This window comes from Neophocaena asiaeorientalis, unplaced genomic scaffold, assembly GCF_003031525.2.
Source record: "Neophocaena asiaeorientalis asiaeorientalis breed wild unplaced genomic scaffold, Neophocaena_asiaeorientalis_V1.1 scaffold515, whole genome shotgun sequence".
Classification (NCBI taxonomy): Eukaryota; Metazoa; Chordata; class Mammalia; order Artiodactyla; family Phocoenidae; genus Neophocaena; species Neophocaena asiaeorientalis.
Window position 1 is genome coordinate 3,620,349 of NW_020175829.1, and position 26,663 is coordinate 3,647,011.

At 36.2% G+C, this 26,663-nt stretch overlaps 1 protein-coding gene across 1 annotated transcript in view; it reads left to right on the forward strand.

Moving 5' to 3' along the window:
* The first annotated feature begins 2,525 nt into the window (after positions 1 to 2,525).
* The window catches only part of AGGF1 (angiogenic factor with G-patch and FHA domains 1), a 42,321-nt gene continuing 18,183 nt past the window's right edge, over positions 2,526 to 26,663 (forward strand). The window contains exons 1-8 of the mRNA XM_024732794.1: positions 2,526 to 3,063; positions 5,577 to 5,679; positions 6,689 to 6,891; positions 7,735 to 7,899; positions 10,200 to 10,388; positions 24,116 to 24,446; positions 25,442 to 25,553; positions 26,377 to 26,428. Coding sequence (XP_024588562.1) covers positions 2,854 to 3,063; positions 5,577 to 5,679; positions 6,689 to 6,891; positions 7,735 to 7,899; positions 10,200 to 10,388; positions 24,116 to 24,446; positions 25,442 to 25,553; positions 26,377 to 26,428 — 1,365 coding nt within the window. The 5' untranslated portion in view covers positions 2,526 to 2,853. The remainder of the gene's footprint in view (positions 3,064 to 5,576; positions 5,680 to 6,688; positions 6,892 to 7,734; positions 7,900 to 10,199; positions 10,389 to 24,115; positions 24,447 to 25,441; positions 25,554 to 26,376; positions 26,429 to 26,663) is intronic.

Consider the following 26,663-nt stretch of genomic DNA (forward strand, 5'->3'; position numbering starts at 1 on the left):
AGGATGTAATCATGAAACCATAGAAATGATTTTTCTAATATGAACCATTGTTTTTAAACAGATGTCCCATAAGAATCCAAATTTCTGGCTTTCCTTGAAAAGTCAGAAGCTCTGTAACACTGGGTTCACATTCCCACGTGGGTTCACAGTTCTCCAGAACTGAGTAGTTGCTGCCCTATGCCCTGTGCATTTATTTGATTTATCTCCTTAGCCCTTGGAGCCATTTGTGTTTGCTTTACACACTACTTCTACAGCCAGATCTGTTTCTTAAGCTTCAGGCGGGCTTCTAGAATGCTCATTACTTACTGAGCATCTGTACTGGATGTCCTGAAGGAACCTCAAACTCCATATGGTCAACAAAATCAAAACTAAAGCAACCCTCCCCTGTGTAACATACTCTTCTCCAATGGTCCCTACCTTCTTTCTCCAAGCTAGAAAATTATCCATCACTTTGACTTTTCTTTCTCTAAAATACTAGAAAAAAAATTTTCATTCTCAATAAAACACCAGAGTGCCTAGGAAATACCTTAGAAAGAATGCCCAAGACCTTTTACAGAAAAAGTATTAAAACTCTATTAAAGGACAAAAGAGAATGAATAATTTGAGCAACAACAACAAAAAGAATGTATGTGGATGGGATATCTTAACAATGTAAAGTTTTATGCTATTCCTTCCCGAATAAATCTATATATTCAATGCAATATTAATAAAAATTCCTTTGTATATTTTGAGGATCTCAACAAACTCATTCTAAAATTTACATGGAAAAATAGAGGTTCATGAGTAGGTCAATTTTGAAAAATAAAAGCAGAGTGGGAACTTGCCCTAGCAGATATTAAGATATACTACAAAATCAAAGTGTTGAATGAAGAATAGCTCTGGCTAACAGACAAACAGAAGAGAATAGAGAGCTCAGAAATGGACTCAGATATATATGGGAACTTGATAGATGATAAATGTGTGTGGAAAGAATACACCTGAATCCCTCCAGTTAAAGTAGAGAACTATAAGTGAAGGTTAAAATTATAACCTTACAGAAGAAAATATGACTCAGGGAGTGGAGAAAGACTTCATGAATAAGATTCAAAATCCCAAATCATAAAACATATGAAATAAAATGAAGTTGAATAAAGACTGATTTGACTTATAAAAATTAAGGATTTCTGTTCAATAAAAGACACCATAGATGAATTTAACAGATATATGACAGACTGGGAAAAGATCTCTGCAATATCTAAAACTGTAAAGGATTAATATCTAGATTGTAGAAAGAACTGCAAAATAACAGGAAAGAAATAGGCAAAAAAATTATGAATAGGCAGTTCACAGAGGGGAAAGTCCAAATAGCCATTTCAATAAATATACAAAATTCTCTGATAATCAGAGAATTGCAAATTAAAACAACAGTGAAATACCTCATTAAACTCATAAAAATGGCAAAAAAATGTACAAGAGGGACTAATATTATGTATCGGAGAGAATGTGGAGGACAAAGAACTCCTTGTGCACTGTTGGTGCCATTCTGAGAAGCAATATAGCGGAATGTAGTGAAATTAAATGTTTGCCCTATGAGCCAGAGATCACACGCCTTGCTATATATCCCAAAGAAATGAATGCACAGGTCAATAAAGTGGCATGAACAAGGATTTTCATTGTGGCATCAATTGTATTAATAGAGAATTGGAAATAACTTAGATGTTGACAACTAGGGTAATAGGTAAATAAAATGTGGTATATGTAAACCTTGGAATACTATGCAGCACTTAGATGTACGACAGCAATATATATGAATTTTAAAAACATCTTTAGTGTGGAAAAAATAAGAAACAGCATAAGATTTAAAACCAAATACTACTTATGTAAAAGAAATGCACAGGAAATATAAGGATAGGATAGATTTATATTTAAGCTCATATATCAAACATGTGAGACTGGGTGCCCATATTGGCAGAAAGGAGGTAATGGGACTGGGGACTGGGGATACAGAGCAATTTTAAAACAAAAACAAAAACGAAAATAACAACAACAAAAAACCCCCCAAAAACAGAAAAAGAGAAGATCCATCCATGGGCTAATGTTGATAATGTGTTGTAAACTAAGGAGTATCATTACAGTCTGAGGTACCAAATATCAATAATAACTTAGGAAAAACACTATAAAAACAAAGATTTATTCGAGAAGAAATATTTTAGACTATGAAGGGTGCCGAGTAGTATGTTTCTCTAGGGCACTGGCCCTGTCCACTCTACTAAGTACCTTTTGATTTGAAAACTAGGTGTGGCAGACTGCTATTTACCTACTCAACAAGTATTTTCTCTTTCTTCCATATTTATAGAACCCTTTATTGTTAGAGGGAATAATTTGTCCAGCTCAGAAAGACACATACACACACACACACACACACACACACACACACACACATACACACACAATTCCCAGCCCCACTTGCAGCAATCCTTTTCCGTCTCGGCCCCGCCCACCGCCGGCGCCGTCGTTTCCGGTTCAGCCCAGAAACGGCCCAATCGCTTCTGGTTCCTGCTTCGCTGGCCAGCCCATTTGTCCAACGTTTCGGTGGCTTACTCGGTCTCCGGGGCAGGTGGCTACCAATAAAGTTTTACTGTTTCAGAGCCGGGAGGACTGGGCCCATTCTCGGTCCCCTTGCTGGCTGGCCGCAGTTCGCCTCGGCTACAGGTAACCAGCTTTAGGGCCTCATGGCCGCGGGCCGCCGCAGCCGGGCGGGGATGAGGCCGCCTTTCGCTGCCCGCGCGCTCCCGTGGCTTCTGGGTCCGATGGCGTCCGTCTCAGCTTGAGCGCAGTCCCTCCGCTCCCGCGGGCCGCTTCGCGCCGGACCCCATGGCCTCTGAGGCGCCGCCGCCTTCGTTGTCGCCGTCGCCACCTCCCTCCCCCGAGCCTGAGCTGGCCCAGCTGAGGCGGAAGGTGGAAAAGTTGGAACGCGAGCTGCGGAGCTGCAAGCGGCAAGTGCGGGAGATCGAGAAGCTGCTCCATCACACAGAGCGGCTGTACCAGAGCGCCGAGAGCAACAACCAGGAGCTCCGCACCCAGGTGCGCGGTCCGCCTCCAGCCCCACGCCCCATCCAGCCCGAGATGAGGCCTTCGAAGTCTAAGATAGCCTCAGAAGGTCTCCCTGGTAGGGCCCAGGACTGCTTTATAGAGTACCTGAAAGAGTCAAAAGTTCAGTGCGATGATAATTCCAGGTACATTTGAAACAAACCTAAGCGTTGGGCTACTCGATTTAGATAAGTGCGTGATGCAGTTGTGGCCGGCGTGGAGTGCACTTAAGTACTTCAGTCTTAATTCTCACTTGTGAAGTCCCATTGGCAGTAGGCACATTTCTAATATTTTGTTCTAGATCACTTTTGAGTTTGTTAAAGCGCCGGATTTCAATCAGAATCCCATTTATCATACCCTAGATGTGTGAACTGATATTGAGCCTCAGTGGCCCATAAAATGAGAATGCTAGGAGGTGGAGGTTAAATCAAAGTAAATGTCAACAGACTGTTTTACAGTTTTGTAAATTGCTGAACGCTAGGTATGTGTGAGGTTGTTCTGGGCATTCATCTTGAGTAGTCTAGTGGAAGTAGGGAAGATAGAACTGTCTTCGTTAGAGACACTAAGCAGCTAACTTTGTTCTTATAACATGCAGTAAGGACAAATATTTAAACTCGCATTTAAAAAAAACTTTTAAACAGCATAATCTTTTCAGCTTGATTGTTTTGGGCAGTCGCGCTCTTTCCCAACAAGTTATTTCCGCGTAATTATTAATTTCAGTTAAACTGTTGTCTAGTCTTTTGGCAGATATTGATACATTTCCTAAAACCACAGATGTAGGCTGAACGTTAAAGTATCATCAAACTGTGTTACGCTTTGCTATCAATCTATGAAAATAACCGCTGAGTTGCAATGACTTTCTGTGCCCATTGTATAGAGTTGTTAACATTATGACATTACCGAAAATTTGTGTTTTGTTACTCAACAACTATTTATTGGACAACTACAGTGCACAGCGACTGTGCTAGGAGACTACAGATATTGTTAAAATATTGTGGGGAAAGGGGAGTAAAATATGATGAGCTGTGAAAAAAACCCTTTTATAATTCTAAATTGTAAAAGTACTGCTTGCTATAGAGCACCTAAGAGAAAACGTTTTTGCTAATCTTTGAAGAGCCAGCGTTTTGGTTATTAGTGTTAATTTGCTGGCAGTCTAATATGAAAAATTGAAAAGCATAGAAAGCGGTAACTTTACTAGTGATAGTAATTATTCTTCTTTATTATCTTTCTAGTCAGCCTCCCCTGGTGGTGGGTGGAGTTTGTTAACTGTCATTCCTAATTACTAGATAGTGTTTTATCTGGAGCAGTAAAAATTTGGCTTGAGAATTGAGGGTGAACTAGCAGGAAAGTACAATATGTACAGGCTTTGGAGTCAAAGAAACCTTGTGCAAATTACTTTCTTTAGATTTCTCACATGTAAAATGGGGATTAGGACAACTAATTTGTAAGGTGGTTGTAAGAATGAATGAGATGTTACCCACAGTACCAAGTGCAGTGCCTAGCATGTAGCAGATTCTGTATAAATGGTCTTGTTCATAGTAATAGTGGTAGTAGCCAGAGCCAGGATTAGAGCAAGGCAATCAGTAGCCTAGGGTGAAAAATTCAAGGGGGCACTCATTCTCAGGTATGACTCTATACTTGCATGAAGCTGAGAGTGAATGTCTCCTTAAATTTTGTGCCTTAGGTGCCTTGCTCGCTTCACTCTAGTTCCTGCCCTGGTGGTAGCAGCGGATCTGATAATCTGTGAAGTGCACAGATAATCCGAATATAATCAGTCTTATCACCTTTCTCTTTTTAAGCTTTATGTATCATTAAAGAAGCTTGTTTTTTGGTTTTGTGCCTATAATGGGTGTAATCTCACACTGAGTTCCTGTCTGACTGAGCTGTATTGATGAGGCTGCTCTTCATCTGCTTATGGGTATTTTTCACGCTCAGTTGTGATGGCCTTGGAATTCAGTGAGACACAGGGAGGCGAGATGCATCTCTGAGGCAGTCACCTCTCTTTCCTTCTGCTCCAGTTACTTAATTATAAGATTACTATTTCAAGGAAAAAGTATGTTAAAGTATATGAGTGGCATTATTTAAGTGAATGGTTAATTCCAGGTGGAGAACACTGAATGATACTAGATAATTTAATTCAATGATTTAATTCTCCTTAGGGAGAACTGCTGACTGATTAAAACAGTAATATAAAAACTTTCTTATTTGTTAGAAATAAAGGATCCTGTTCACTAAGTCTTATTAATTTAGTCAGTCTGATTTTTGGAGGTAATAATTTGAGGTTAGCTAGAGAGTATAAGAATAAAAACATCTCCTTCTGCAGATGTAAAATGTGAAAGCCAATTATATTGTAGTATTTTCAGTTTTTCTGAAAAGGAAACTAGCTGATATTGGTACTTCTCCAAACTTTTACCAGGAAAAATAATTACTGTAATTTCAGGAGAACAGTGTGTATATTATTAGATTGCTGTATGGTTTATTTTTCCTAAAGCCTTGCTTTCTTTCAGGTAGAAGAGCTCAGTAAAATACTCCGTTGTGGGAGAAACGAAGATAATAAAAAGTCTGATGTAGAAGTGCAAACAGAGAACCACCCTCCTTGGTCAATCTCAGGTATTCTGCTTATAGTGAAGATATCCTAATACTACTACGTTCAAATCATGCTAACATGGAGTTTTCTTTAAATTCTTTAAATTTAGAATCTGTGTACATCTAGATAAATAGGAGAGCTGTTACAAAGTTGACTTTTCTCCATATGATTTGGTATTTTCAGATAATCTATTTGCTCTTTTGGTGGGAAAGTAATGTATTGTTATTCCTGTAAATACGTAATATTGCTAATATGCTTTCAGTGGCACATTCACTGAGTAATTTTTGCTATGCTGTAAGCCATCTACTCTCATTTGACCTTACTTGTGACTAGGGGCATGTGTTTTCTTGTTGATGTGTTCCACTTAGCATCAATTCAGTGTCAGTCTCTAGGCCCTCCTGGGAATGGGGTGAGCCTACAACCCAGGCCTTGTTAGTGACATTATGTTGTGAGGCAAAATAACTGAGAAACCAGGTTTTAATAAATAGGGATAACAAGAAATGATCTTTCCCATTAAATTTTGCCTTGTTTTATTCAGATGTAACTTAGCAAATTGCTGAACACAGCAATGGTATAAACATTACGTATCTGTATAATATTATGTTTTTTAAAAAGTCAGCACCATGAGCAAAATTTGACAGAAAAAGTCAGCCCTTGACATGTTGTCATTTGATATTGAAGTATACTGTGGTATGTAGTTAGACGTTAAGAGTTGCTAATTTTTTTTTTTTTTTGACAGAACACAACCTGTTTTCTCTTTTAACTCTTGCTATGGAAAATCCAAATCTGCTTACCTTTTTTTCCTTTTTAGCTTGACAGCTAGGGAACTGAAGGTGACATTAGAATCAAAGATATATATCTCTGCAGATTTATTTGGACCATTAATTTTAATCTGTTAAAATGTGTATAATTATAAAAATATGGTTTGTTTGCAACGTGTGCTCTTTTGTGTTCAGTGCCAGTGTTTTGGAATTAAGCCCTTTTTGTATACACTATTCTAATATGATATCACTTAATTTGTTTTTGCAATAGATTATTATTATCAGATATACTATAATGATGTTAATCTTCCAAATAAAGCATCTGAACTCCCAGTTCAGGAAGATCAGGATATCAAAGCTTCTACTTTTAATTCTAAAGACCAGTCACACATAGAAAATGATGCTTATGCTGGTACTGATATAACAGAAAATGTTAATTGTGGACAAGAGGACCATTTTGCCTCAAATTCACAGGTAATAAAATGCTTCACTTGAAACTGTTGATACTCAAGAACTTGTTCTTTGTTGTTATTACGTAGAAAAATAGACTTCTTTGGTTTATTACAACATATACAAGGGTTGTAGATGTTCTGCGTGTAATTATGCAGTGAATAATACAGTTTTTGAGAAGTAAAAATTAGAACTTGTTCGTATGTGTAACTTTTCCTACTCTGTTGTGTTGCAAAAATGTATGCTGTACATAAACTAAACAAAATTTGTCAGTACGTTTGACTCAGCCAAAAAATTTTGAGCAACCACAATACCATGTTCACACCAAATTTTTTTTTAATACTTCCTTTATGTCAAATATCTTGCCACTGTTCAAATTTCCCGGAATGTTTTATAAATTTCTTTTTACCATTTGTTTGAATCAGGATCCCAGTAAGGTTCATACAGGGCAACTGCTTGATGTGTGATGTATAATTTATACCTTTCTTCTCTATCTCTTTTCTAAAATTTTTTTTCCCCTTGAGCCTGTAATTACTGAAGAAGCCAGATCATTTGTCTTAAAGAATATTTCAGTCTGTATTTTGTGGATTGCTTCCTTATGGTATTAGGCATTTATTTTTGAGTAATGGTCACTCACTTACTTCTAGTGTCTTCAAAACTGGGTCAGAAATGAATTAACTGATACACTAATTCATATTTTTTAAAGTGGGTCAAATTGTAATTGATAGCCATCCCTTTCCATTGCAGAAATTGAGGTCTTATTATTCAGAATAGTTTTTAGGCCTGTTTATTGTTTCAAGTTCTGCTAACTTTTATATTGATATGAGGATGTTTTTGTCCTGTTTGACATGATTGTATCATACCTAGGAGCCAGCATCTGTGTTAGCAACAGAAGATACATCCTTAGAAGGTTCATCACTAGCTGAAAGTTTGAGAGCTGCAGCAGAAGCTGCTGTATCACAGACTGGATTTAGTTATGATGAGAATACTGGATTGTATTTTGATCACAGCACTGGATTCTATTACGATTCTGTAAGTATCTCAGACCTTTTAATACTGTATGGTTGTGTTCTTAGCTGCTTGAATACCAAATATTAAACCCTAGGTTGAATTAAGATAAGCAGGGAGCTGCATGTAAAAATTTATTTAAAGCTATTTGGCAAGAGTAAAGATTTATAAAGTAGCTTATGATACTATATTTCTATGTTTATTTAATTAAATAAGTTAATTGTGTTATTATAGATTAATATTTTAGAGAGATCTAACAACCTTTTATATGTAAAGTAACATACAAAAATGTTAGCATATTTATTAATAAAAGGAGACAACTACATTTTGTAAAATGTTTAAGAACCTAAACTAAAAGGAAGTAATGTTGTTAATTCTAGGCTTGGGGTAAGATTTTTAAAAAATTGTTTCAAATACTTATATCTTTATGAATCCATTTTAGACCACAGAGGAGTCTTTTTCTTAAATTCTTTATAGCATGTTTATTATTAGTCATTGTTTTATATTTTGTGACTTCTAAGCATTTCACTTTTAAAAAATCAATTTGTTAACAGTGAGAACTAGGGAATTAGTATGGAATCACAAATATAATGGACCACGGACTAGGACAAAACCAGAAAAGAAAGTTCTTGATTTTTAATATAGTGTTATGACTGTTGAAGGTCTGGTATTTAATTGGATTTTTTCAGGTTTGGTGACAATGATCCTGGAAGTTATATACCCACATACCTCAACCTCAGTGGTCTACACATATGATCTGGTCCTCAGGAATTACAGAATGTAGTGCCCCAAAGTGGAGCAGATATTCACCATTCCAGTTATTGGAACTATTATTAACTACTCTAGGGAACGTAATGATAATAGTAAATATTTTAGTTAGATAAGGGATTTCATTAGCTTGTCAGTTTGTACTTGGTATAGTACTTTGTAAATACTTTGTAAAAGAGGGTTTTATTTTACAGGAGTATGCTAATTGACAGTGCTAATTAATACCTAGAAAATTAATGTTTAAACTCTTATTACCAAAGAAAATAGCTATTAATTACCTGGTTTCTAGAAAAATATGGAATTTCCAAGTATATGACGTTAGTCTTTGTCATTCTTCTACCTTCTTTTCTGTAACTTTCTTCCTGACATCTGTTCTGTAAATGCTTAATTACATTCTGCAGGTTGTGTCTCAGTGGAGTAGGGACTTCAGTGCTTTGCCATTTTTAATGTGCTAGTTTTCATTTTAATTAATTTTCTTACATATTTGAAAATGTCTGTATTTTGGACCGAAAGACATAGCAGATTAAAAAGATTTGAGTTGTAGAAGTTCTGTTATCACTGGAAATAAAGATCAGAAAGCTTCCATTCAGTTTTTAGCTGAAGGAAAGATAGTGAGAATTCTAAATATTTTTGTAAGAGATCTACAAAATGAATTAAAGACAATAAATTGCAATAGTATCAACAGTTAGAAAAATAAATTATTCTTTTTCAGGAAGCTTTACTTGCTTAATCTCAGTATATATCTTTGCAAGATGTTTCCAAGTCTGATCTGCATGGATTTATGATGTAAATAAGATACAGATGGTTCAATTAAATCTTGGTTATAGAGTACTGGCCAGTATCTAATAAATGCAGATGATTACATAATTTTATCTTTCTCATTTTTATCCATAATTTGTCAAAACTCTATATTGCATGGCTGCTTTACTCTAAATCTTATGTAGTTACTTAGTGTAGAATTAATTGATTAGTGAAGACAATTGTTTATTGATTTCTTTGTACAGAATGTTATGTTGTAGTGTTCATGAGCTTAATTTTATTTTCAGATTTTTCTCCAGGATTTTGAATCATGAACATTGAAAGGCAACTCTTTGTTTTATGTCATTGAGGGGAGGGTTTAGGGGTTTATACTACCAAACCATTATCGTGTAATTATATGGAGAATGAGTCTGCAATTGCTTTTATATGGTCGGCTTTTTCTGATGCATACCTTAGTTTTCATGACTTCTAAAAGGTTTCTGTTGAACCATATGAAGTTGCTGTTTCTATAAGTAAAAAAATGGTCAAATATTGGCAATTTCATGAGCTTTAATGTAATACGTAAATGTATTCATTTTCCACACCAGGAAAATTAGAGCAGATATTGAATGGTAAAGTACTTTGGAAAACTACAAGCATTTTTCATTCTGTTACCTTTATTCATTTTTTCCAAAAAATACTATAGTTCTTAAAAGAAAATTTACTGTATTTGAATATATTTGTCATTTCTATTGTTTATTTTTCTATTTTATTTCATCTTACTTGAATAGAACTTATTGTTTTCTTAACTTTGAAAGGAAAATCAACTATATTATGATCCTTCCACTGGAATTTATTACTACTGTGATGTGGAAAGTGGTCGATATCAATTTCATTCTCGAGTAGATTTGCAGCCTTATCAGACTTCTGGCACAAAACAAAGTAAAGATAAAAAATTGAAGAAGAAAAGAAAGGATCTTGATTCTTCTACAACAAATGAGGAAAAGGTAATGTCATAATTTTTAAAATTTACATAATGGTGATATCATAGTTAAGCCAAAATTTTTGATGCAACTGAAAATCATTTAGTAACTGTATTTTAAACATATTCATTACAATAACAAGATATCAGAATCTATCAACGAAGAAGCTTTCACATGGAGCAAACATGGACTTTTCACAAATTCTCAATCACTGGAAGTAGAAAAAATTTCTTAAAGTTTGAAGCAGGTAGATTTAGGGCAGATAAAATACTCTTGTGTTACATAATTTGGAAGAAGAACATTCATACCAGCTATTGATAAGTTGATGTCAGTGCACAATTCCCAATAAAAGAAAAACACAGTTTGTAAATAGGTGTAGGTAAAAGTTCAACATTCTTAGTTTTGTTGAGCAATTTCTTCTTATGTTAGCAAACATTAAAAAAATCGATTGCTAGCAAATTTAGGATATGTATATATTCATTAGTTTTAATTGGTATCTTTTGGGAAAATGGATTATTTGTATCAATAACCATAAAAATGTTCATATGCTTTAACTGGAAAAGTCTCATTTCTAGTTTGTAATTTAAAAAAAAATTCCAAAGAAAGAAACATTCCTTTGTGTAGTTATACAGCAATATTTATAAGAGAAAAAAATAGATTTAAATGGCTGACAGTTATTGGTTAAGAAGATGATGGTACATTTAAACTTCCAGTTACAAAGTAAATGAGTCACAGGGATGAAATGTACAGTGTGGGGAATATAGTCAATAATAATGTAATATCTTTGTGTGGAAACATGGTAACTAGACTTGACATTGTGATCATTTTGTAATGTATAGAAATATTGAATTACTATATTGTGCACCAAGAACTGAGGTAGTATTATAAGTCAGTTACATTTGAAAAACAAATAAATAATCTCATAGAAGATGATACCAGATTTGTGGTTACCAGAGGCAGGGGGTGGGGAGAGGGGGATAGTTAGATGAAGGTAGTCAGAAGGTACAAACTTCCAGTTATAGGGTTAATAAGTACTAGGACTGTAATGTACAACATGATAAATACAATTAACACTGGTGTAAGATATATGGAAGTTGTTAAGAGAGTAAATTCTGAGAGTTCTTATCACAAGGAAAAAAATTTTTTTATTTTGTATGAAAATGAGATGATGGATGTTCATTAAACTTAACCATGGTAGTAATTTATGATGTATGTAAGTCAGATCATTATGCTGTAAACCTTAAACTTCTGCAGTGCTATATGTCAATTATAGCTTAATAAAAATGGAAGAAAAAAGGAAGAAAATGATAGTACATTTAATTGAAAAAACATTTAGTCATTCAGATGGTAGTTTATACAGGCTGAGGGGAATTTTTAAAATACTTATGATACAATGTTAAATTGAAGGAAGGGAAGTAAAAAAAAATGTTATCAGTGCTCTTATTTCTACTCCCTAAATAGAATTAGGTTGGTGGTTTACAGGCAGGAAAGGAGGCTTATTTGTTATATTGGCGTTTTGTAAATTGTGGCAACTATTCAATACTTTACTCTTGATTTCTTTTTTTTTTTTTTGAAATACAGTTGAAGTACGATATTATGTTAGGTTCAGGTGTACTAAATAGTGATTTGACATTTGCATACGTTATGAAGTGATCACCACCTTAAGTCTAGTAACCATCATCTTCCACATAAAAAGTTATTATATTATTATTGACCATATTCCTTATGCTGTAAATTGTATTCCCGTGGCTTATTTATTTTATAACTGGAAAGTTATACCTCTTAATCCCCTTCACTTCATTTGCCCCCACTCCCAACTCCCTCCCCTCTGGCAACCATCCAATTGTTCTCTGTATCTATGAATCTGTTTTCCTTTTGTTTGTTTGTTTTGTTTTTTAGATTCCGCATGTAAGTGAGATCATAAGGTATTTGCCTTTCTCTGTCTGACTTATTTCACTTAGCATAATACCCTCTAGAGTCATTAATGTCTTTGCAAATGACAAGATTTCGTTTTTTAGATAGCTGAGTAATATTCCTGTGTGTGTGTGCGCGCACGCGCGTGCACGCCACATCTTTATCTATTTATCTACCAATGGACACTTCGGTTGCTTTCATGTTGGCTGTTGTAAATAATGCTGTGATGAACATTGGGGTGCATATATATTTTTGAGTTCATGTTTTTGTTTTCTTCTGGTAAATACGGAGAAGTGAAATTTCTGGATCATATGGCAGTTCTCTTTTGAATTTTTTGAGGAACCTTCATACTATTTTCCATAGCGACTGCACCAATTTACAATACCACAAACAGTGCAAAAGGGTTCTCTTTTCTCCACATCCTTGGCAACACTTGTTATTTGTTGTCTTTTTGATAATAGCCTCTAGAACAGGTGTGAGGTGATAATATCATTGTGGTTTTGATTTGCATGTCCCTCATGATTAGCAGCGTTGAGCATCTTTTCATGTGCCTGTTGGCCATCTGCATTTCCTCTTTGCAAAAATGTCTATTCTTCTGCGCATTTTTTAACCTGGTTGTTTTTTTGATGCAAAGTTGTGTAAGCTGTTTATATATTTTGGATATTAATCCATTATTGGTCATATCATTTGCGAATACCTTCTCCCTTTCACTAGGCTGCCTTTTTGTTTTGTTTATAGTTTCCTTTGCTGTGCAAAAGCTTTTTAGTTTGATGTAGTCCCATTTGTTTATCTTTGCTTTTGTTTTCCTTGACTGAGGAGACATATCCAAAAAAATATTCCTAAGACTGATGTCAAGGAGCATACTGCCTATGTTTTCTTCTAGGAGGTTTGTGGTTTCAGGTCATACATGTCTTTTTTTTTTTTTGCGGTACACGGGCCTCTCACTGTTGTGGCCTCTCCCGTTGCGGAGCACAGGCTCCGGATGCGCAGGCTCAGCGGCCATGGCTCACGGGCCGAGCCGCTCCACGGCATGTGGGATCCTCCCAGACTGGGGCCCGAACCCGTGTCCCCTGCATCGGCAGGCGGACTCTCAACCACTGCGCCACCAGGGAAGCCCCTTACATGTCTTTTTATACGTATATATTCATATTTTTTTATTGAAGCATAGTTGATTTATAATGCATTAATTTCTGGTGTACAGCAAAGTGATTCAGTAATATGTATATATATTCTTTTTCATATTTTCCGTTATGTTTATTACAAGATACTGAATATAGTTCCCTGTGCTATACAGTAGGACCTTGTTGATCTTCTGTTTTATATATAGTAGTTTGTATCTGCTAATCCCAAGCTCCTAATTTATTCCCTCACCCCCACCTCTTTGGTAACCATAAGTTTGTTTTCTATGTCTGTGAGTCTGTTTCTGTTTTGTAAATAAGTTTGGGTCATGTTTTAGATTCCACATGTAAGTGACATATGATGTTTGGCTTTCTCTTTCTGACTTACTTAGTATGACAGTCTCTAGGTGCATCCATGTGCTGCAAATGGCATGATTTCATTCTTTTTTTTATAGCTGAGTAGTATTCCACTGTGTATATATACCACATCGTCTTTATCCATTCATCTGTCGATGGACATTTAGGTTGCTTCCATGTCTTGGCTGTTGTAAATATTGCTGCAGAGAACATTGGGATGCATGTATCTTTTCGAATTATAGTTTTCTCCAGGTATGTGCCCAGGTGTGGGATTGATGGATCATATGGTAACTCTATTTTTAGCTTTTTAAGGAACTTCCATACTGTTTTCCATAGTGGCTGCACCAACTTATATTTCCATCAGCAGTGTAGGAGGGTTCCCTTTCCTCCACACCCTCTCCAGCATTTATTATTTGTAGACTTTTTAATGATGCCCATTCTGACCAGTGTGAGGGGTTACCTCATTGTAGTTTTGATTTGCATTTCTCTAATAATTAATGAAGTTGAGTATCCTTTCATGTGCTTCTTGGCCATCTGTATGTCTTCTTTGGAGAAATGTCTCTTTAGGTCTTCTACCCATTTTTTGTTTTGGGTTGGTTGTTTTCTTGTTATTGAGTTGTGTGACCTGTTTGTATATTTTGGAAATTAAGCCCTTGTCAGTTACATTGTATGCGAAGGTTTTCTCCCAGTCTATGGGTTGTCTTTTTGTTTGTTTATAGTTTCCTTTGCTGTGCAAAAGCTTTTAAGTTTGATTAGATCTTGTTTATTAATATTTCTGTTGCCCTGGGAGACTGACCTAAGAAAACATTGCTACAATTTGTGTCAGAGAATGTTTCTCCCATGTTCTTCTCTAGGAGTTTTATGGTGTCATGTCTTGTATTTAAGTCTTTAAACCGTTTTGAGTTTATTTTTGTGTAGGGTGTGAGAGAGTGTTCTGACTCCATTGATTTTATATGTGGCTGTCAGCTTCCCCAACACCACTTGCTGAAAAGACTGTTGTTTCTCCATTGTATATTCTTTCCTCCTTTGTTACATTTAAGTCTTTAATCCATTTTGAGTTTATTTTTTGTGTATGGTGTGAGAAAATGGCCCAGTTTCATTCTTTTGCACATAGCCATCCAATTTTCCCATCACCATTTAGAGGTGATGGGAAAAGGCAGTCTTTTCCCATTGTGTATCCTTGCCTCCTTTGTCATAGATTAACTTCTCATATAAGTGTGGGTTTATTTCTGGGCTCTCTATTCTGTTCCATTGATCTATGTGTCTTTTTTTGTGCCGGTGCCATACTGTTTTGATTACTGTAGCTTTGTAGTATATTTTGAAATCAGGGAGCATGGTACCTCCAGCTTTGTTCTTCTTTCTTAAGATTGTTTTGGCTATTTGGGGTCTTTTGTGTTTCCTTACAAATTATAGAATTATTTTAGTTCTGCGAAAAGCACCATTTGTATTTTAATAGGGATTGCATTGAGTCTTTAGATTGTCTTGGATATAGTATGGCCATTTTAACAATATTCTCCCAATCCATGAGCACAGTATATCTTTCCATTTGTTCCTCTTCTTTCCTCAATATTTTATAGTTTTTAGAGTATGAGTCGTTTTCCTCTTTGGTTAGATTTTTTTTAAAATTCATCAATCCCTGAGCCTTACTTATTTATTTATTTTATTTATTTATTTTTGGCTGTGTTGGGTCTTTGTTGCTGAGCGCGGGCAGTTGTGGCAAGCATGGGCTACTCTTCATTGCGGTGCGCAGGCTTCTCATTGTGGTGGCTTCTCCTGTTGCAGAGCACGTGCTCTAGGCACGCAGGCTCAGTAGTTGTAGCACGTGGGCTCATTAGTTGTGGCGTGTGGGCTCTAGAGTGCAGGCTCAGTAGTTGTGGCGCCCAGGCTTAGTTGCTCTGCAGCATGTGGGATATTCCTGGACCAGGGCTCAAACCTGTGTCCCCTGCATTGGCCGCTGAGCCACAAGGGGAGTCCCTCTTTGGTTAGATTTATTCCTAGGTATTTTATTCTTTTTGATGCAGTTGTAAATGGGATTGTTTTCTTTTTTTAAAAAAATATTTCTTTATTTGGTTGCACTGGGTCTTAGTTGTGACAGGCAGGGTCCTTAGTTGCGGCTGGCGAGCTCCTTAGGTATGACTCGCAGGCTTCTTCGTTATGGCTCGTGGGCTCCTTCGTTGTGCCACATGGGCTCCTTAGTTGGGGCAGGTGGGCTCCTTAGTTGTGGCCCAAGGGCTCCTTAGTTGTGGCATGCAGACTCTTAGCTGCGGCATGCATGTGGGATCTAGTTCCCTGACCAGGAATCGAACCTGGGCCCCCTGCATTGGGAGTGTGGAGTCATAACGACTGTGCCACCAGGGAAGTCCCTGGGATTGTTCTCTTAATTTCTCTTGTAGTTTGTTGTTAAATATATAAAAATACAACAGGTTTCTGTATATTAATTTTGTATCCTGCAGCTTTACTGAATTCATTTGTTAGTTCTCACAGGTTTTTTGGTGGTGTCTTTAGGATTTTCTATATGTTGTATAATGTCACCAGCAAACAGTGACAGTTTTACTTCTTCCTTTCTAGTTTGGCTTCTTTTCTTTTTCTTGTCTGATTGCTGTGGCGAGCACTTCAATACTGAGTTGAATAAATGTGGCAAGAGTGAGCATCCTTGTCTTGTTCCTGATCTTAGAGGAAATGCTTTCAGCTTTTCACCATTGAGTATGATGTTGGCTGTGGGTTTGTCATATATGGCCTTTATTATGTTGAAGTACATTTCCTTTGTACCCACTTTGTTTAGAGCTTATCATAAATGGATGTTGAATTTTGTCAAAAGCTTTTTCTGCATCTATTGAGATGATCACGGTTTTTACTCTTGAGTTTGTTAGTGTGGTGTATTGTATTGATTGATTTGTGGGTATTGAACCATCCTTGCATTCCTGGGATAAATCCCACTTGATCATGGTATATGGTCCTTTTAATGTATTATTGAATTTGGTTTGCTAATATTTTCTTGAGGATTTTGGCATCTGTGTTCATCGGTGATATTGGCCTGAAATTTTCTTTTTTGTCATGTCTTTGTCTGGTTTTGGTATCAGGCTGATGCTGACCTTGTAGAGAGTTTGGAAGTGTTCCTTCTTCTCCAACTTTTTGGAATAGTTTGAGAAAGAGATTTGTTAACTGTTCTCTAAATGTTTGGTGGAAATCACCTGTGAGGCCATCTGATCCTGGACTTCTATTTCTTGTGAGTTTTTTTGATTACTGAATCAGTTTCATTTTCAGTAAATGGTTTGTTCATATTTTCTATTTTTTCCTGATTCAGTCTTGGGAGACTGTGTTTCTCAGGGTTTATCTATTTTTTCTAGGTTGTCTGTTTTATTGGCATATAATTGTTCATAGTAATCTCTTATTTTTTGTATTTCTGCAATATCAATTGTAGCTTCTCTTTCTGATTTTATTTATTTGGGCCCTCTCTTTTGGTGATAAGTCTTGCTAAAGGTTTAGCAGTTTTGTTTATTTTTTCAAAGAACCAGCTCTTAGTTTCACTGATCTTTTTTCTTTTTTGAGTCTCTACCATTTCTTTCTTTCTTTCTTTCTTTTTTGCCACGCTGTGCAGCTTGCAAAATCTTAGTTTCCCGACCAGCGATCGAACCCATGCCCTCTGCAGTGGAAGTGCAGAGTCCTAACCACTGGACCACCAGGGAATTCCCTGTATCATTTATTTCTGTTCTGACCTTTATTATTTCTTCTCTTAACTTTGGTTTTTTTCCTTCTTTTTCTAGTTCCTTCAGCTGTAAGGTTAGGTTGTTTATTTAAGATTTTTCTTGTTTCCTGAGGTAAGCTTGTATTTCTGTAAACTTCTTAGAACTGCTTTTGCTGCATCCTATGGATTTGGGATCATTGTTTTTCCATTTTCATTTGTCTGCAGGTATTTTTCAGATTTCTTTTTTGAGTTCGTTAGTGACCCATTGCTTGTGTAGTAGCGTATTGTTTAGACTCCATGTGTCTGTGGTTTTTGCAGTTTTTTTTTTGTAGTGGATTTCTAGTTTCATACTGTTGTAGTTGAAAATGCTGCTTAATATTTCAGTCTTAAATTTTTTTAAAATTTTAACTGAAGTATAGTTGATTTACAGTGTTGTACTAATTTCTGCTTAGTTATACACATTTATACATTCTTTTTTTTTTCTTTTCCATTATGGTTTATCCCAGGAGACTGGATGTAATTCCCTGTGCTATACAGTAGGACCTTGTTATTTATCCATTCTAATTGTAATAGGTTGCATCTACTAACCCCAAACTCCCAGTCCATCCCTCTCCCTCCCTTCCTCCCCCTTGGCAACCACAGGTTTTTCTCTATGTCTGTGAGTCTGTTTCTGTTTTGTAGATAGGTTCATTTGTGTCATTATTTAGATTACACATGTAAGTGATATTATATGGTGTTTGTTTTTGTCTTTCTGACTTACTTCATGTTGTATGATAATCTCTAGTTGCATCACAGTCTTAAATTTCTTGAGACTTGTTTTGTGGCCTAGCATGTCATCATCATACAAAATGTTCCATGTTCACTTGAAACAAATGTGTATCCTGCTGCTTTTGGATGAAATGTTCTCTATGTATCTGTTAGGTTCATTTAGTCACGTGTCATTTAAGACCAGTGTTTCCTTACTGTTTTTCTGTCTAGATGATGTCCATTGATGTAAGTGGAGTGTTAAAGTCCCCTACTATTATTGTGTTACTGTCAATTTCTCACTTTATGTTTGTTAGTATTTTCTTTATGTATTTAGGTGCTCCTGTGTTGGGTACATAGATATTTACAATTGTTACATCTTCTTATTGGCTTGATCGCTTTAGCATATAACGTTTTTGTTTATCTCTTGACAGTCTTTGTTTTACAGTCTGTTTTGTCTGATATAAGTATTGCTACCCCAGTTTTCTTTTTATTTCATTTGCGTGGAATACCTTTTTCTATCCATCACTTTCAGTCTGTGTGTGTCTTTAGATCTGAAGTGAGTCTCTTGTAGGCAGCATATATATTGTTTTCAATCCATTCAGCCACTTTGTGTCTTTTAATTGGAGCTTTTAATCAATTTACATTTGAAGTAATTACTTATAGGTATGTACTTACTGCCATTTTGTTCATTGTTTTTTGGGGGGGTTCTGTAGTACTTTTTTGTTCCTTTTTTCTTTTGCTCTCTTCCCTTGTGATTCGATGACTACCTTTAAGTGTTATGTTTGGATTCCTTTCTCTTTTCTGTGTATGTGTTGTTGGCTTTTGGTAACCATGAGGTTCATATTTGACAACCTATATATATGTGATTATTTTAAGACAGTTTCTTAAGTTCGAATGCATTCTAACTGCTTTACATTTTTACTTTTGTTTCCCCCCACATCTGATGTTTTTGAGGTCATATTTTACGTTTTCGTTTTGTTTATCCCTTAACTGCTTATGTAAATATACATGATTTTACTACTTTCATTTTTTAGCCTTTCTACTAGCTTTATCAGTGGTTGATCTGCTACCTTTACTGTATGTTTACCTTTACCAATGAGATTTTTCCTTTCATAAGTTCCGTATTTCTAGTTGTGGCCCTTTCTTTTCTACTTAAAGATGTCCCTTTAATGTTTCTTGTAAAGCTGTTTTAATAGTGCTGAACTCTTTTAGCTTTTGCTTGTCTGTAAATCTCTTTATCTCTCCTTCCAATCTGAAGGATAGCCTTTCTGGGTAGAGTGTTCTTGGTTGTAGGTTTTTTCCTTTCATCACCTTGAATATATGGTGCCACTCCCTTCTGTCCTGCAAAGTTCTGCTGAAAAGTCAGTGATAGCCTTATGGTAGCTCCCTTGTGGATAACTAGTTGCCTGTCCCTTGTTGCTTTTAGAATTCTCTGTTTTTCTTTAATTTTTGCCATTTTAATTGTAATTAACCTCTTTAGATTCATCTTGTTTGGGACTCTGTGCTTCCTGGACCTGGATATCTGTTTCCTTCCCCAGGTTAGGGAAGTTTTCAGCTATGATTTCTTTAGATAAGCCTTCTGCCCCTTTCTCTTCTCCTCCTGGGACTCCTGTATTGTGACTGTTAATATGCTTGATAGTGTCCCAGAGGTCTCTTAAATTACACTCATTTTTTTTAATTCTGTTTTTTCTTCAGCTTGAGTGATTTCTGCTATTGTTTTACAGATTGCTGATGTATTCCTCCGTATCATCTAATTTGTTGTCCCTTCTATTTATATTTTTAATTTCAGTTATTGTATTCTTCAGCTCTGTTTGGTTCTTCTTCATATTTTCTAACTACTGAAATTTTATGTTCATTGATTCTTCTCCTGAGTTTGGTGAGCATCTTTATGATCATTACCTTGAACTCTTTATCTGGTAGATTGCTTATCTCCACTTTGTTTGTTCTTTTTCTGAGGTTATGTCTTGTACCTTCATTTGGAACATATTCCTCTGTCTCCTCACTTTACCCAATTCTTTGTGTTTATTTCCATGTGTTAGTTAGGTTGTTTTATGTTTCCCATCTTGGAGAAGTGGCCTTATTTAGGAGACCTCCTCTGGGGCTCCAGCAGCACACTCCTTTTTGGTCTCCAGAACCAGATGCTTTAGGGGTGTCCCCTATGTGGGCTGCATATACATCCTTCTGTTGTGGTGGGGCTGATTACTGTGGGAGCACTGGTAGGCAGAGCTGGCCCCTGGCCTGGTTGGCTGTGAGGCCATGCCTTGTATGTTGGCTGTGAGGCCATGCCTTGTATGGTGGCTGTGGGCCTACCAGAGGGTAGGGTAGTCTTCCTGTGAAGTTGGCTGCATGGTCTGGGGGCTCAATGGTTCACTGGAGGGTGAAGCTGGGTCCCCACATGGCTGTCTTTCTGGCAGGCCAGGGGTGGGGTTTGGGGCTTGTGCCAGCCTGCTGGTGGGCAGGGCTGGGGCGCCAGCACTAACAGACTAGAGGAAAATTCCAAAGTGGTGTGTTCCAGTACCAGTGTTATTGGGGTAGAACAGACTCCCAAAAATAGCTGACCCAGGCTCCTTTCAAACTACTGCCTCAGTGTTGGGACTTAGAGCATGTGACATTTTGCATGTGCCCTTGAGAGCAGAATCTTATTCCTGTATCCCTCTAGTTCTCCTGAACATAAACTCTGTGGGGCTCATCTTTCTAGTGCAGGACCCCTGGGCTGGTGACCCCATTTGGGGCTCAGGCTCCTCACTCCTTGTAGAGGACCTCTGTGCTAGTGATATTCCTTCCATTTGTGGGTTGCCAGCATGGGGTGTGGGTCACCACCTGTCCTACCCATCTCATGTGGTTATTTTTGTTTCTTTCTTTTAATTTTTAAAAAAATTTTTATTGGTGTATAGTTCCTTTACAATTTTGTGTTAGTTTCCACTGTACAGTGAAGTGAATCAGTAGTACGTATACATATATCCCCTCTTTTTTGGATTTCCTTCCCATTTAGGTCACCACAGAGCATTGAATAGAGTTCCGCGTGCTATACAATAGGTTCTCGTTAGTTATCTATTTTATACATAGTTTCAATAGTGTATGTATGTCAATCCCAATCTCCCAATTCATCCCATACCCCGCTTTCTCCCTTGGTATCCATACTTTTGTTTTCTACATCTGTGTGTCTATTTCTCCTTTGTAAATAAGATCGCCTATACCAGTTTTTTCAGATTCCACATATATGCGATAATAAACGATATTTGTTTTTCTCTTTCTGACCTACTTCACTTTCTATGACAGTCTCTAGGTCCATCCACGTCTCTACAAATGACCCAGTTTTCTTCCTTTTTATGGCTGAGTAATATTCCATTGTATATATGTATCGTGTGCTTACTTCTTTATGCCTTTAGTTGTGGAAAATCTTTTCTGCTAGTGTTCAGGTTATTCTCATAGATAGTTGCTCTGTAACTAGTTGTAATTTTGCTGTGTCTGTGGGAGGAGGTGAGTTCAGTGTCTTCCTACCTCACCACCTTGGCCACCTCCCCCACTTTTGAAATTTTATCTCAATTTGATTTGTCTTTATTTCTCTTTTATTTTCACTGGCAATACCGAGGAATTGAAGATTATGTAACTAAAATAGCAAAAATGATTTTTCTTTTTTTTTTAAGATCTATTTTTTAGTGACGTCTACCTATTACCAGTGGTTGAACTGTTTGAAAGGATGCATTATGAATACTTTTCCCTAGCAAAGCAAAGAACATGTAGGGGTCCTCAAATGACCTTTCCTGACAAACTAGAGAATGAAATTTGAAAGCATTCTGTGAGATTTTGGTCCAGTTTAGCTCCTATATCTGTTCATCTTTACCATCCTTGAAAAATATGTTAACTTCAGGACAGTGACTTAAGAAAAATCCTGATGAAATTCTGAGAATTCCCCAGGGATTCTAAAAGGTAATTGTGAAGCATGGGAGGAAAGCAGTTAGGACATCCTCATCTTTTTCTTGAGTTTTAAGATGTTCTTGAGCCTTACTTTTTGGAAGTGTAGAGTATACAGAAGGAAGGAAGTAGGATGAAGAGATTGGAGTAATAACTTGAAATATGCATATATGCTTAATGCCCACATGTAGGCCCCGGGCCTTTCTTATATTTTAATGAATATTTATCTAACATCCTAGACTGACAAATAGTTTTTAAAAAGCAGTATACCTCTTGCAATTTCACTCATTTTTCCTTTGCATGTATTGTCCTATAAGCAGTAGTAATAATAAAATATGTAAGATTGGAAACTTTTTTTTTAAGCATATATAGATAGGGAAATTTTCTGGCCATAATTCACAGTGGCCTTTAAAGTTCCTCATAGTTTTTCAGCTCCTTGCTCTTGTTCTTGTTCTTGGTGAGTTTATGTTGCTGGAAATATGTATAGTTTACCTATCACACTGTGAGTGTTTAGCCAGTGTTCAAACTGAATTTATGCTGCTATTAAAAATGCGTGTTTAGGGACTTCCCTGGTGGTGCAGTGGTTAAGAATCTGCCTGCCAGTGCAGGGGACACAGGTTCCATCCCTGGTCCGGGGAGATCCCAAATGCCACAGAGCAGCTAAGCTTGTGCATGACAACTACTGAGCCTGCGATCTAGAGCCCGTGAGCCACAAATACTGAGCCTACATGCCACAGCTACTGAAGCCCGCACGCCTAGAGCCCATGCTCCGCAACAAGAGAAGCCACTGCAATGAGAAGCCCGCGCACCACAATGAAGAGTAGCCCCCACCCACTGCAACTAGAGAAAGCCCGCGCACAGCAACAAAGACCAACACAGCCAAAAATAATTAATTAATTAATTTAAAAGGCAAACAAAAGTGTGTTTAAGATGGTCTCATATTTTATAAAGTAACAGCGGAACATATGAATTCACTTCATCATGTTGCTCTAAGATAGAAAGAAAATTCAGACTGTGTTACAAACCAAAGGAAAATAACTCTCTGTTTCTTCTAAAGTTAAAATAATAGATTTGTTCATTTGTCCTAGGGTATGCCCAGTATGCATGTATAGTAAATAATAAAAGGCTTATGCCAGGTAAGTTGGAATTTTGGAACAAAAGAGATGTAACTGATTCATCTGTACTTTTTTTGTATTATCAAACCAACTCTCTAATATATTAAATTTTAGCAAAACTTCAGTTCTGCTACATTAGGTATATTTGGACCTTTAAATCCCTGCTGTAATTAAAGCTAATTCTTTATGTTATGTATGTTGACTTGATAATTGGCTCAACGTTCAGAAAGAAAATTTAGGTTTAGTTATATTCTCTAGGCCTGCACAGTTCAGCCAGCTCCATCTGGCTACTGAATACTTGAAATGTAGCTAACCCTAATTAAAATGCTTTCTAAGTGTAAACTACACTCAATTTTGAAGACTTAGTACAGAAAGTCCATGTAAAATATTTTGGTAATTTTTATGGTGATTAAATGTTAATTTTATATATAATTAATATTTTGTAAGTACTGGGTTAGATAAAATGAATTTCACTGGTTTCTTTTTACCTTTTTAATGGCCCTACTAGATAATTTTAAAGTATAAAATATAACTTGCATTTTATTTTTGACAGCATTGTTCTAGGCTGTCACATGTCCAAGCAATATGTGATGAGGGCCTGTACTGGGGCAGTTAAGACTGAAAATAGATAAGGAGGGAAAATTGGGATAAATTTCAAACATAGTCTATAGCACTTGGTAATTGATTTCAAGTGGTGGTTAAGGAGATGTCAAAGACTTATGATTTGGATAAGTGGATGCTCATATCGTTAACCAGGAAAGGGAACATGAGAGGAAGAGGCAGTAGAGATAATAGCTATTTCACTGTACATATATCTTCACTAATTCATTGAAACATTTAGCATTAAATATAAGATGGTCATGTTTAAGAGTCTTCTCTCCTGTTTCCACCTCTTTCCAGAATTTGAATTCAGAAGATCAAAAAACATCAAGTATTGAACATATAAGCTGCAGTGAGGGAGAAGATTTTGCAAGTGTGAAAAAGAAGGCCAAAATAGACATTCATTACAAAAAGAGTCCCCCCAAATATACTGTTCCAGTTAGCGCAAAGACTGTAGAATCTCCTCTTAATGAAAACATTTATAATTCGGCTTCATTTAAAGATGAGAAAATCATAGAGACTGATAGTGAGCCTGAAGAAGGTGAAATTACAGACTCTCAGACCGAGGACAGTTATGATGAAGACATTACCAGTGAAGACAATGTAACTGCAGAGGATTCTGAAGATGAAGGTGAGTAAATGGCCATTACTTAATTTTATATAAATAACCAAGTGTGGCCATTGTAAAAGTGCAAAACGGTTAAAAGTGTTATTAACCCATATAATATATCTGCCGAAAAGTGAGCTGATTGTTTTACAGAGATTAATGACATTATTAAAAATTATAACTGCTTGGTTATTTTTCAACAGTAGGATGTGAATAAATGACTAGTACTTGGATCCTGAAGTTTCATTGCATTGAATGGCTTAGTCAGTAAGAACACAAAACCAAGTTACCTACTTTCTAATCCTAAAGTAGGTACAAAGTCTATTTTAGTGGATTAGATATTTGTCCACTTTTGTAATTGAGGGAGGGAAAGCAGTTGCCTTTAAAAAGAGCAGTCCATGAATTCAGCTTACATAGGTATTATGGTAAATCTAATATTTATTTTACTTGAGGATATAAAGATATACTTTTAAAACTCAGGAATTCATATTGGCGTATATGAGCTTATTTTGTTCTTAATCGAGTTTCCTTTCATTTTTTCTTAAAAAGGGCAGACTCAGTTTTTCTAACTTAATTTAAAAAATGCTTTTTTGGGATACTTTCAAATTCCAAGACCTTAAAAAAGAGAGAGTTGATTATTTTATAGTTGTGATTGGTGCTGAATATCTTTAGGTTGATCTTTTTATAAATTTATTTATTTTTGGCCGCATTGCACAGCATGTGGGATCTTAGTTCCCTGACTGGGGATCAAGCCTGTGCCCCCTGCAGTGGAAGTGTGGAGTCTTAACCACTGGACCGCCAGGGAAGTCCCATAGGTTGATCATTTTAAATTGGTAACATTGTTAAACCTTACTTGCTGTGTATGTGATATAGCAGAATTTAAGAATGTTGTTTTAAACAGAATGAAGATTTTTATCAATATATTTTTACTTTATGTATGCCTCCTACTCATCCCTATGCATTTCTGATTTTTTCCCATAGCATTTGAATTAATATTTACACATTTCTTTCTTTGGCAGATGAAGAAAAAATTTGGCCTCCATGTATTAGAGTAATTGTAATTAGATCACCTGTGTTGCAGACAGGATCACTTTTTATCATTACAGCTGTAAATCCTGCTACAATTGGAAGGTAAAAATGTTTAGTGTTATTATATTTGTGTATTTGTCTTATTCCAGTGGACTGTACTTTTCCTGAGCAGTTAATCATTAAATATGCATGGTACTTGTTGAATAGGAAAAAAGTGACATCCATGTCCGTCCCTTTTCCACTCAAAAAATATTCTGACACCTACCTTTTGTCACCTGCTTTTGGAAGACAATTGGAGATATAAACTCCTTATCCCTAAAAGGGACTGCCTATGTAAAGAGATAAAATCTTGGTGATATGATACCTTCCACAGAGGTTTTGTCATTTTCTTACCTTTTGTATTGCTTTTTTTAGGTTTAAATTACTTAAACCCACTGTTGACCTCCTCTGATTATTTTCCTTTACCCCTTTATAATTCAGCCAGCTTGGTAGAGAGGTAGGTTTTAATCATGAGTAGGATAATTTCCTTTCTTCCCAACTGGAAAGGTAATGTATGGAACAGGTTCCATACGATATCTTAATTTTAAATTCTTAGAAATAGTGTACTTTTTTTACATGTAGTAATAGAAGTGGAAACAGTCAACAGGTCTGGAAAAAGTGATTGACATGAGTACAAAGGACATTTTGTCTCACTGGATGTTTACTAGCCTGTGACAGATGTACCAAAGAGTAAAAGTAATTCTGGAACCTTCTTTCAAAAAGGAAATTAGAGTAGCATTATAGAAACCAGATTTAGTGTGATAGAGAGACTTGCATTTTAACATTATCTTTTAAAACAAAAAAACGTATCTTTAAAAAAATTCTTTAAGTGCTACATTTATGTATGCTTCAAAAATAATTAAAGGCACTTTACTTAACTCTGCAGAGAAAAAGATATGGAGCATACTCTCCGAATCCCTGAAGTTGGTGTCAGTAAGGTAAGCTCTTTGATTTTTCGGTTACAACCCCCTAGATGTGATTTTGTAAATCATCGTTTTTTTGTTTTTTTAACATCTTTATTGGGGTATAATTGCTTTACAATGGTGTGTTAGTTTCTGCTTTATAACAAAGTGAATCAGTAATACATATACATATGTTCCCATATCTCTTCCCTCTTGCGTCTCCCTCCCTCCCACCCTCCCTATCCCACCCCTCCAGGCAGTCACAAAGCAC